We start from the raw sequence: 11,622 nt of genomic DNA, 5'->3' as shown, positions 1-11,622 counted from the left end.
ACAGATCGGGTTTGGTGTGGGAACCCTGATTTCCACCGCTCCCTCCCCCGACACGAACGTGGAGATAGCCCTGGTGGCCACCCCCCGCGCAACTGGCGGGTGAAGGGGTTGATCGGCGGTGGTAGGGGAGCAAAATCTCAACGGCGGCGAGAGTCACCCCGGGAGAAAAGAGAAACCCTAACGAGAGGGAATATAGCCTTAGCACTATTAGCAGATGGTTTTGGAATTAGTGGAGAAGAGATATCTGGTGTGTGATGGCCGATGCATGAATGCACTAACACCATCTCTAGGTCCGAATACATCCATCCATCCATCCAACCCTCCATCGCAACGAAAAGAGGCCCATATTCGATCCAGCATCCATCCATCCATCCATTTCCATCCCCTCGGACTCCCAGAAGGCAGACGGCGCCATCACACCCAGCGAAGCAAGAATCCGAGGGGAAAGGCAGGAAGGGAGAATGGCGCCGTGGACACCATCGCCCGTCGCCGCCGCCGCCGCCGCCGCCTCCCAGGCCCAAGTCGGCTTCTCGGCCGCCCGGCCGGCGCAGGCGCGGCAGGCCGTCGCCCTGCCGCCTCTCGCCCGCAGGTTCCCCGGCTCCTCCCTCCTCGCCGTCAACGCCCCCGCCCCCGCCCCCTCGTGGAGGCGCCATGCCCTCGCCACCGAGGTCGAGGGCCTCAACATCGCCGACGACGTCACCCAGGTAACCAACACCGTCTATCCAGCGCGTCCAGTTCAATCACTCCATTTCCACTCTCTGCCCAGTCAGGAGTAGTGGGGTTGGTAGGATTGCTACCTACAGCTTTATAGCTTACTGATGCCACAAAGCCTCAACTAGTAAAGATCTAGTTTGACCCTGCGGCATCCTTCGTTCATCACATCTCAAATCATCCTAGTTTCACACGGACAAATTCTTCAGCAACAAAACAAAACAAAACATCATCTGTCTCGGAGTTTAAGCATCTGTCTCAGGATTTTTCTGTTGTTGTTGTTGAATTTGATCGCAGCTCATCGGCAAGACACCCATGGTGTATCTCAACAAGATCGTCAAGGGCTGCGTCGCCAACGTCGCCGCCAAGCTCGAGATTATGGAGCCCTGCTGCAGTGTCAAGGACAGGTTACATTACAAATTCTTATTGTCCTCCTCAGTTCAGTGTTGAGGTCGTTTTCTTCCCCTGATGGACCGACCAGCTAAGCAGCTCCCAACCGATTTATGCTTCAGGATAGGTATCAGTATGATATCCGACGCTGAGGAGAAGGGTTTGATAACACCCGGAAAGGTGAGGCATCTTCTGTTTGTGTGCATATGCACTCGCTGGCTCCTTTATCATGGTTTACCCCTTTCTAACAGTTATCAACAAGGAAAGGGTATTCAGTAACAAGCATATATAACTAATGTTCTCTGCTCTCAGAGTGTTTTGGTGGAAGCAACAAGTGGAAACACAGGCATTGGTCTTGCGTTCATTGCTGCTTCCAGGGGATATAAGTTGATACTGACAATGCCCACATCTATGAGCATGGAGAGGAGAGTTCTACTCAAGGCTTTTGGCGCTGAACTTGTGCTCACAGATGCTGCAAAAGGGATGAAAGGGGCCCTAGATAAAGCTACAGAGATCTTGAATAAGACACCCAATTCATATATGCTTGAGCAGTTTGACAACCCTGCCAACCCAAAGGTAACAAGGAGAAGTAGCTGTGTGTCTCTACTCTATGTAAGTGTGTGCTATTACTTCTAGCCTACTTGAGGCTGATGTTTATCTTAATTCATGTTCAATCAGGTACATTATGAGACTACTGGGCCAGAAATCTGGGAGGATTCAAAAGGGAAGGTAGATATATTCATTGGTGGAATCGGAACGGGCGGAACAATATCTGGTGCTGGTCGTTTCCTGAAGGAGAAAAATCCTGATGTCAAGGTTTCTTCAAATTCCACCCAAATAAAATGTACTCTGTTATATTATAAAAAAAGAGTACTCTATAGTGCTCATACCGTTATCTTTTTCTAGGTTATTGGTGTTGAACCTACTGAAAGTAACATACTCTCTGGTGGTAAACCTGGTATGTTTGTTATCAGAAAAAGACTTCCTTTGAGTTTTCCTTTAAAAAGACATACTTCCTTTGAGCTTGTCAAACTTATGTTCTTTGCCTTACAACTGTTATCCGCTTGTGTAGGCCCACATAAGATTCAAGGCATTGGAGCAGGATTTGTTCCTAGGAATTTGGACAGTGATGTTCTCAATGAAGTAATTGAGGTCAGAGTTTTTCCTATCCGTCAGTATGTTTCACCTTTTTTAGAATAAAAGCAAGACATGAAGGTTGTAATTTCTTTCTTGAATTCAGCTGAACTGTGCCAGTTATTCCATTTCACTGTACGTTCTATTATGCTAGTTCTATGTAGTTATACAAGTACAATTGCATATGCTAGTTCTGTTGTGGTTACGTCTTCAGTCATGTGGATGTTGTCCTTGCATGAGTGGATCATCCCTCCTTTTGCTCTGCTTGGTACAATGCATATGTTAGGGTTGTGTGGTACTACTTTCTTAGGACTATTACTGCAGGGTTTTCTTTTCTTATAGTTATATCTAACCACGTTCTGCTTATGTTCTAGATATCAAGCGATGAGGCTGTTGAGACAGCAAAGCAGTTGGCTCTTCAGGAAGGATTGCTGGTATTGTAATTTCACATGTTGATGCAATTTTTCTGTGTTCCATACATTTATGCGGCGTTCTTTTTGAGATATCGTCCTCTAGTTGCAAACGTTCATATGCTTAAAAAATCAGGCGAATCATGACTCACATCATGCTACTCTGTTTTTTCCCTTGCTTGCTATTTAAGTGTAAGCACCTGGCGGTCTTCTCTGTAGATCTAGACTAGAAATAGTGGGTTTCTGGTAGGCAACATGTTTAAGCCAGTTTATCTGTTCATTTCTCCCATCATAGTGTTGCTAAATGTACGATGCATCCCAGTACAAATTTTCTATGGTGCATCATAGTGCCAGTTAGAGTTGTGGAGACAGACTTTGTAATCGAAAGGTTTTAGGCTCAGTAGAACTAAAACTGAGTACATGAGGTACAGTTTCAGTACTACTGTGCATGAGGAGGAGGAGGAGGTTAGCCGGTGGGCAGGTGGTACCTCAGAAGGACAATTGTTGATGTTGTTTTGTTGTTGCATCGCATCCACATAATCTCATGTGGGGCCAGGGTGTAGGAGACCACCACATAATCTCATTGTTGCGAAAATCATGAACCAATTGTTCATATATGTATGGCTGTTCTGTTTCTCATATGCAGTGGTTAATAAATAGTAGTAGGATCCTGCATTTTTTGTTTCTCCCACCCGTCAGTCAGTCGTCTATGAATCAGAGATCAGCAAACCTGAACCTATATACGAATATGTTGTGCAGGTCGGGATCTCATCTGGGGCAGCCGCGGCCGCTGCCATAAAGGTCGCCCAGAGACCAGAGAACGCCGGGAAGCTGATAGTGGTAAATACGGCTAATCTTAAACATGTCATATTTCTAGCTCATAGAATTCCTCTCTTGAAAACATCCAATGATGTTTGACGCTGACATCGTTGTTTGCTTTGTGTGCGCAACAAACAGGTGGTGTTCCCGAGCTTCGGCGAGAGGTACCTGTCGTCGGTCCTGTTCCAGTCCATCAGAGAAGAGTGCGAGAAGATGGAGGCCGAAGCGTGAGGACCATTTCCACGCTTGGCGAAGAAGCTTTTCTGCTCCGCCTTCCTCTCCGTCGAACCGAATAAGAATAAGGCGGCATGGAAACGAACGAACGGTTGACCTACGCCCGTCGCTCACATTTTGTTGGTATTGATTGATATGATGATGACACGCATGGTTGTAAGGAAACAATTACATCTCTTTTTTGGATGAGCAACGCTCACTCACTCGCTCAAAGCAGAAATCAGGCAGCCTGTGTACATTGAAATTTGAAAATGTTTGTGTTTGGTGTTTTTTCTGAGCTGGGGTTATCTCGAGGTTCGATGCTGTTTGTAATTTAATTGTTTTGTTTGTAGGCTCGGTGACATAATAGTAAGGAAAAATAACAATATCAGCGTTTTTTCTTCTCAATTTGCAGTGTAATACGTAATAAATAAAACGAATTACTAATAATAAATAAAGTAAAGTAATACTAATAGGAAAATAAAAAATAATAAGTGATGGAGAAATTCAGTTTCCATTTTTTGTTCTTGGTGGCACTCATTTTCTTGGGTCGTTGGCACGTAGACAAGGTAGGAAAGCGAGGAAGCAAGTGAGAAGAGGAGAGGAGACGAATGATGAGCAGTTGCAGTTAGGTTGGTTCGTTGCTTCCACCCCCCTCCCCTCTCCCACCCACGACTCCTCGAGCCAAGCAACCGCGGCGCCGAGAGCCCGAGACCGACGGACGGAGACCAAGCCGGAAAAGAAAGCCAGCCACAGGCGGCGGATCCCTGACTCGCCGACGAGACCCAGAGAGAACCCTACCTACTCCATCCATTGCCTAAGGCCAGGAGCGGGGCGGGGCGGAGGGGAGCTGAGCCGTCGACTCGACTCGACTCTGCTCCAGCAGGCAGCAAGGTCGGCGATTCGGATCCCCCCGCCGGCGATTCTTGCGATTCGCGCGCGCCGGAGATCCGGATTCCCCTCGCCCCTGCCGCGCCGCCGTACAGGGGAGGGGAAGGGAGGGGAGGATCCATGTCCCAGCCGCACAGGCGCAGCACCGGGAACGGCGGGGCGGTCTCAGGCGCGGGCGCGGGCGCGGGCGGGGGAGGGGACTACATCAAGTCATGGATCATGTGCGGCAACCTGCAGCGCGGCTTCGGCTCCCTCGTCCGCGAGCCTTGCGGCCTCAACCCGGACCCCTACTACCTCAAGGTCCCCCTCCGCCTCCTCCTTCAACTACACATCTCCCTGTCGCCTGTACGCCAATGCCGTCAGGATGACCAATCCTCATTGTCAATGCTAAGCATCGCCACTCCTCTAAATATAGCTTAGGCACTCTTCTTTGCAGTCGGCGCAATGTTTATATTTAGCACACAGCATACTGCATAGACTCTGTATCGATACCTACCGGCGCACCAGAACCAGAGTCTCTATGGCATTGTCAGCTGTGCGCAGCTTGATTCATATTCAGCTTTTTTGCCACGACTCATGTAGTCATGTTTTGCATTCTTTCTTTCTAACTCTATCTGCGATTCTACAGGGGGGCAAAATGCTCAGGCCAGAGAAATGGAACGCGTGTTTCGACACCGACGGAAAGGTCATCGGCTTCCGTAAGGCCCTCAAGTTCATTGTCTTAGGGGTGAGTGGACTCGTAGTATTCCTTTAGTGCTTCAAAGACTTAGTTTTCATCTCCTTGTAGACATGTCTGTTATTCCTTTTACGAGCCTTCAGGCATCACCTTCAATGCATGATAAGAAATCGTGTTGCGATGCTTTATTATGCCCCAGGAAAATTATATTAAAGCTGTATTCTGTATCAGAACCCAGGAAATATCAGTTACTTCATACGTTGACCGCACCTTAGACAGTTCATTTGACATTAGATGCACCATTCATCTCCTTATCAGAAATTTAGATTAACTATGCTCATTGTAGTAATTTTCCCTTAAATGTCGATCTGATTACTCTAGCTGATTGTTAAATTTACACCATGAGATGAATGAATCAGATTACTTTCTTGGGCTAGTGCTGTCCTTTGATGTGAACAATGGGGAAAAAGAATCATGTTCCTTCAAAGCAACTCCTGTGATGCACTGCTATTAATCTTTGTGTAGTAGGATTTTTTTTTTCATAAATAACCAAATGGACTGCCTACAACTGTTAATAATTTAAGCACAGAACACATTGGTTTTCTGCTCTTAAAGCAACCATTTACCTCTATTATTGATGTGCAGGGCATGGATCCCTCTATTCGAGCAGAAGTTTGGGAGTTTCTTCTTGGGTGCTATGCCTTAAGTAGCACAACAGAGTATAGGAGGAAACTAAGAGCCGCTCGAAGGTTTGATCCCTTTTTTCTGTTTTTCGTACGATGCTACCTTATGTTTAGAAACGTGATTGTTTTCCATTTTATTATCTTGAATAATAGGCTGTAGCAAGCTCCGATTTGGTCATCTATGCATTATACTGAAATTGGAATCGTTGTAGCTAAATCTCCACATCCTTTCCTTGTTATCTTCTAGTACATATCAAGCATTAAAACCAGCCGCAGGGTTGTACTTATGTTTGTATCTGTGCATAGAAGAACATGGGAGATAACGTCTGATACATTTGATGTAATTGGCTCCATGGCTTTCATGGCGGACTAGGCAATCATGTTACCTGACTGTTCCTTGGGTGGCATAAGGTGGCCATAAATAGCTGTCTTGAACAATAGATTAGAGAGGTCAACACCAATTAGGGAGAGAAGTAGTTCTACTTCTACACTTCTATATAGTAGATAAAAGCAGATAAGCAGGTGGGGAGATCCTAGCAGTAGAATAAAGCTAGAGAAGGTTGGGGATATCATGGCAGTGGAGCAAACGCAGAGGAGGTTGGGGAGATCATAGCAGTAGAGCATAGGCATAGCAGGCTGGGGAGATCATAGCAGTGGATCACAGACAGAGGCGGCGGGGGGAAATAAAAGAACAGTGAAAAGAGCGGGGAACAAAAGGACAGAGGGAGAAACAGATAGCTGAGAAGGGGAAAAAGTGGGAATAGAAGTGAAACACAGGTGGGGCAAGGCAATGCTGCAGAACTAGAGACAGCCACCTAGGAAGGGAGTGGGCGGAAGCCCGTTGGCGGGAGCATACTTGCGGTATGCAATGAGGGGCAGCAGTGCCATCTAGGAGCCTATCACCCATGTTGCAAAGACCCTTAAGTCCCAAGGGACTAATACCACCCAGTCATGGTGACAACCGAGCTCCTCACCATGGATGCACAGATAAAGCGATGGACTGCCAGAAACCCAGAATAGCTGGCCACTGTCATAATTGGGCAAGGGGTGGCCTCCGGTTATCTACCCTGACTGCTTTTGCGCTTACGCAGCGCTGAGACAAGCATGATTGGCTTGATAACTGGATTTTCTTTGGTAGTCCACCTCACCTGCAGTTTTGTGGTTTAACCTTGTATTCCACACTTCTATTAGGCCCTTCATTCCCTTGATGACTCAAGATATTTTGTGCGTACACTGGAGAGTAGGTAAATGAAATATGTAGTATTGAAGTGACATGAATAGGTAGCTTGGGTGAATATAGCTAATTTTCTTGCTTCACGCCCACCAGTATATAACAACTGAATGTGCAGTTATTGAGCCACCAATATATAACAACTGAAAGTCTGAACCATTATTGACCAATGGTTATCCATTCCTAGTAGTGCTACAAGGATCCTAGTTTCAATCTATATGGTATCTCTACATGATTTTTCATTCAAACATTATACCCTGGTTGGTTATATAGTAATATTTCTTAATACCTAGGAGGCTGGAATGTTTTATATTTTGTGTTTTGCATTTGTTATGTATTCCTATGTTGCAAGCAGGGTGATCAAATTCCTACTTTTGCAATTTACTGTGATGTTTTACCTCTTATAGTTTTACACATGTGAGCTGTAGAGCATTTTCAGAAGCATCTAACCTAGTGATTTTTTTTTTCTATTTCTATGAAGGGAGAGATATCAATGTTTAGTTAGGCAATGCAAGAGTATGCACCCAAGCATTGGTACAGGTGAGCTTGCGTATGCTGTTGGCTCAAAGCTGATGGATGTCAGGACTATGCCAAAAGAAAATGACAGTAGAGAAGAAGTCAGCACAAGTCAACGAGCCTCAGAAAATGCACCTGGCAGTACAGTAGAAAACTCCAACTTAAATTATGACTCTGGTGGAGCATCACAGTCACAAAGCTGTAGCAAATCAGCTGAAGTAGCTGGTTTCAACGCACATAATGATAGCTCTGTATATAATTCATCCAAATTTATGGTGTCCTCCACAGTGGTGAATAGTTGCTTGTCAGATTCTGGGGATTACAATGACATGGGTGAACCAAGATATGACAGTGAGACATTCATGGAGTATCCCTCCCTGCCTGGTACAAACCTGTTCGCAAATGATGGTGGGGATGTCAATGGGGTTGACGAAAGTCTTTGTAGTTTCTCAGTTCCTGAAGATAGGTTAAGACAACGTGACGAACGCATGCACAGCTTCCAAATCAATAATAACATAGATCTCATTATGGAGTCCAATTCCAGTGATCTGTTTCGGGCTAGCAACAGCGACTCAGCCATCTTTCACTCTGATGCGTTCAAACAGGATAGATGGTTAGATGACATTGGCTACAACAGGGAAATAGTAGATTCTTTGAAGATATCTGATGCGCCAGAAGCAGATTTTGTTGACGGAACCAAATCCGACAGTCCAGTCGCAAACAAAGACAGAGTCGCCGAGTGGCTATGGACACTGCATAGAATTGGTATGCTTGTTCTTTCCCCCTCACACTACACAATTACAAAGGCCTCTTATTATTGTCATATTGTGTTCTAATTGCCAAAAATGGCTTATGCAGTGGTCGATGTTGTCAGAACAGATAGCCATCTTGATTTCTATGGAGAATCAAGAAATATGGCGAGAATGTCAGATATACTTGCAGTTTATGCATGGGTTGATCCTTCCACTGGATACTGTCAAGGTTTGCATTTCAATGGAGCATTACATCGTTTTGCCTCAATTATTTAAGCTGCCTAAATGGTATAAGTTGATTGTAGGTATGAGCGATCTGCTTTCCCCTTTTGTTGTTCTATACGAGGATGATGCAGATGCCTTTTGGTGTTTTGAGATGCTACTGAGAAGGATGGTAATTTGCATCTATGTGAAACTGTACTGGCATATGTTAGGTTGGTATTTTGCGTGACTTGATGCTTGATATAACTTTTGTTGCATCTCAGCGTGAAAATTTCCAGCTCGAGGGACCGACAGGAGTTATGAAGCAGTTGGAAGCATTGTGGAAGATCATGGAATTGACAGATACGGAGTTATTTGAGCATTTATCAGCAATTGGTGCTGAAAGCCTCCATTTCGCTTTCCGGATGCTGCTAGTGCTTTTTCGTCGAGAGCTATCTTTTGAGGAGTCTCTGAGCATGTGGGAGGTCTGTCAGGCACTTCAAAGATATTTGTGATTTAGTTTGGATGGTTCCTAGTTCGTATGAGATTTTTTTCTTGGATATTTAGTCATTGGTCTTCCATGAAATTTATATGAGAATTCTTTGAAATAATTGATGTTTGTGACACCATGGTTAAGTTAGTGTACATGCATTTCAGCATCTACTAACTATTTTTATTTGGCATTACACTAACCATGGGGGAGTACCCACATAAATCAACAATTATATTTTAAAGGCTCTTCATAGTATAGTCTTGTTCAGTTAAATAACTGTGCTTTCTGTCTTCAGATGATGTGGGCTGCTGATTTTGACGAAGATGCAATTAGGAATTTGGAAGCAAACTGCCTAGAACCATTGCTACTGGATGTGAAGAATGATTTGTCATGTGAGGTCAAAGAAGAGTCCCGGGTGAACAAGTACATGAGAAGAAAATCCAAAAGTAGGAGATCCCATCGTAGAAATGGTGAAATCCGCGTGTCTTGCAACCCTGGAGTGAAATCTAGTACAAGAAATCCCCTGTGTGGCTTGTCAGGTGCCACTATCTGGGCAAGGCATCAACATATGCCTCATTTGAGTACAAATGTCTTGACAAAGAATGGAGACGACGAACTGCCTATATTCTGTGTAGCAGCAATCTTGATAATCAATCGACACAAGATTATTAGAGATACTCACTCAATAGATGATGCTATCAAGGCAAGTTCGGTCACTACTTTCTCGTTTCGAATCTCCAGTCACTGTTTTTTTTCATGTTATTTAAAGCCTTGGGCCCATGAAATAACTCGTAGTAAAAAAAAATTGCGGCAGACTTTGTGCATTCCAGTTTATGGTTAGGATTGCACATTTCAGTTTTGACAGGTTAACATTTGCAAGTTAGGACAGCTGCTAGTCATTCTATATTTAATATGATATGTGTATATAAGTTGCTCTCAAGCTGAAATTGGATGGATTATGGCATGTCAATTTCGTCAAGTTTAGATCTACTGCAACTGCATCTGTATACATGTACTCTTCATTTTCCTTGGAACTGAGCTGGTCCATTTGTCTTCAGATGTTCAACGACAATATACTGAAAATCAATGTAAAAAGATGCGTGCGCCTGGCTGTCAGGCTGAGGAAGAAGTACCAGTACAAGGTATGTTCTGACATGATTGCATTGGATATTTGATGAGTTCCTTGTGGACATGAGCATCATCCACTACATGGTTGGGGTTTTGAGCTTTGTTCTTGTGCAGTTACTAAAAGGAGGTTCAGAGTGATGACAAAAATAAAGGAAATTGAAGAATTCATGTTTCCCCTTAGAAAAAATTCCATAATTATATTCAACCATAAATTTGATCTCCAAAGGAGGACGGCGTCGGAGCAGCAGCCCTAAGCATCTCCAGGATTTTCTGTTGCGAGGTTAGGTATATAAATATCTCTGCCTCTGGAGTTGGCTGCAGATGATTGACAGAATTTTGCATTTCTTGTTTTTCAGGATAAATTGTACATATGAGAATGGTAATACATGAAAACAGTAGTAGAAGAATCAGCGGTTGAAAGGGAAAGTAAAGAAAAAAGATCCCACAATGTTTGATGCTGTCATTGTTCCTGTTGTACAATAATCATGATGATTAAGTTATTTATGAATTCTCGAGCAACTGTTATGGCGTCGAAAAAAAGAGAGGAATGGATGATGTGTATAAATCAATCTGTAATCGATTGCAGTGTATTCAATATAGAAGAATAATACAAAGAGCCTGGTTGTCGCGTACGCAATGTTATGTTTTTCTAGAAGTGAAAAGAAAAATGCTTTGTTTTTCTGAAAGTGAAAAAAAGATTTTATATTTTTCCTAAATTAATGGACCTCAATATTATGTTGATGTTCACGAGGTCACCCTAGCAAACTATTATTCCGAGCGAATGCTGCAATCTGAGAGCGTATCATCAAAAAACCACTCCCAATAAACGCTCAGAGAGTTGTTTTGCTGAAATAGATATGCTTGTCATGCTATTTTGTACAAAGATTGCTATCTTGTAAAGAAAAAATTGCCACAGTAGCAAAAATATTGCGAGGAATTTGCCATGCTGCAACAGAGTAATTGTCATGGGTTTTCGAGGATTTTTCATGATGCAACATGGAGAATTGCTAGCCTAAAAAGGAAATTTCCAATTTATTCAGAAATTGCCATGCTACTATTTTTTTTTGTCATGCTTACGTCGAAGATAATCGGTGACAAATGGCCATGCTTTTAAAAACATAATTTATCATCCTAGATGTATTCGCTCAAATTGCCACGTGTCTTGCTTTGAGATTCGTGAACGTGTCACATCACATTCGCTCAAAAAAACGCCTCTAAGCTAATGTCGGATTGTTAACATTTAGGAAATTAATACTAGTAGGTTCTTTTGGTAAATTGATTGTTTTGAGGAAGTATAAGGGTACTATTTCTTGGCTTTTTTAGGGAATGGTATTATTTATTGACTTTTCTTTTTTGTGAGAATGGTATTATTTC

The 11,622-nt window shown here is 43.6% G+C and overlaps 2 protein-coding genes across 3 annotated transcripts; both read left to right on the top strand.

Annotated features, from left to right (window-relative positions):
* The first annotated feature begins 362 nt into the window (after window positions 1–362).
* On the top strand, window positions 363–3,972 carry LOC125542755 (cysteine synthase). The gene is made up of 10 exons (XM_048705929.2): window positions 363–704; window positions 1,009–1,118; window positions 1,224–1,281; window positions 1,414–1,677; window positions 1,780–1,917; window positions 2,008–2,059; window positions 2,174–2,253; window positions 2,610–2,669; window positions 3,405–3,485; window positions 3,603–3,972. The coding sequence occupies exons 1-10, from the start codon at window positions 462–464 to the stop codon at window positions 3,693–3,695; spliced, it is 1,179 nt and encodes a 392-aa protein (XP_048561886.1). The 5' UTR covers window positions 363–461; the 3' UTR covers window positions 3,696–3,972.
* Window positions 3,973–4,247: 275 nt separating this feature from the next.
* LOC125546637 (rab GTPase-activating protein 22) lies at window positions 4,248–10,934 on the top strand. 2 transcript variants are annotated; one of them, XM_087546309.1, is made up of 11 exons: window positions 4,248–4,868; window positions 5,197–5,295; window positions 5,890–5,993; window positions 7,640–8,439; window positions 8,533–8,655; window positions 8,732–8,820; window positions 8,912–9,112; window positions 9,416–9,823; window positions 10,179–10,262; window positions 10,363–10,528; window positions 10,605–10,934. In XM_087546309.1, exons 1-10 carry the CDS (start codon window positions 4,689–4,691, stop codon window positions 10,384–10,386), a joined length of 2,112 nt encoding a protein of 703 aa, XP_087402435.1. In that variant the 5' UTR covers window positions 4,248–4,688; the 3' UTR covers window positions 10,387–10,528; window positions 10,605–10,934. The 2 variants fall into 2 exon arrangements, with proteins under 2 accessions (XP_087402435.1, XP_087402436.1); XM_087546310.1 differs by having other exon boundaries at window positions 10,363–10,533.
* The last annotated feature ends 688 nt before the right edge of the window (window positions 10,935–11,622 follow it).

This window comes from Triticum urartu, chromosome 3A (genome assembly GCF_056163025.1).
Source record: "Triticum urartu cultivar PI428250 chromosome 3A, HENAU_Tu73, whole genome shotgun sequence".
In the NCBI taxonomy this organism is placed as follows: domain Eukaryota; kingdom Viridiplantae; phylum Streptophyta; class Magnoliopsida; order Poales; family Poaceae; genus Triticum; species Triticum urartu.
Note: the sequence above shows the minus strand (reverse complement) of the source record. Positions and strands in the feature narration are given on the sequence as shown.

What these genes read in the sequence shown, in the direction of transcription:
- LOC125542755 (XM_048705929.2), top strand. Translation starts at nt 462, where the DNA reads ATGGCGCCGTGGACACCATCGCCCGTCGCCGCCGCCGCCGCCGCCGCC. An exon ending in TGCTGCAGTGTCAAGGACAG is followed by an intron (nt 1,119 to 1,223) that starts GTTACATTACAA and finishes TTTATGCTTCAG; the next exon opens with GATAGGTATCAGTATGATAT. An exon ending in GTTTGATAACACCCGGAAAG is followed by an intron (nt 1,282 to 1,413) that starts GTGAGGCATCTT and finishes CTCTGCTCTCAG; the next exon opens with AGTGTTTTGGTGGAAGCAAC.
- LOC125546637 (XM_087546309.1), top strand. Translation starts at nt 4,689, where the DNA reads ATGTCCCAGCCGCACAGGCGCAGCACCGGGAACGGCGGGGCGGTCTCA. An exon ending in ATGGACACTGCATAGAATTG is followed by an intron (nt 8,440 to 8,532) that starts GTATGCTTGTTC and finishes TGGCTTATGCAG; the next exon opens with TGGTCGATGTTGTCAGAACA. An exon ending in GGAAGAAGTACCAGTACAAG is followed by an intron (nt 10,263 to 10,362) that starts GTATGTTCTGAC and finishes GTTCTTGTGCAG; the next exon opens with TTACTAAAAGGAGGTTCAGA.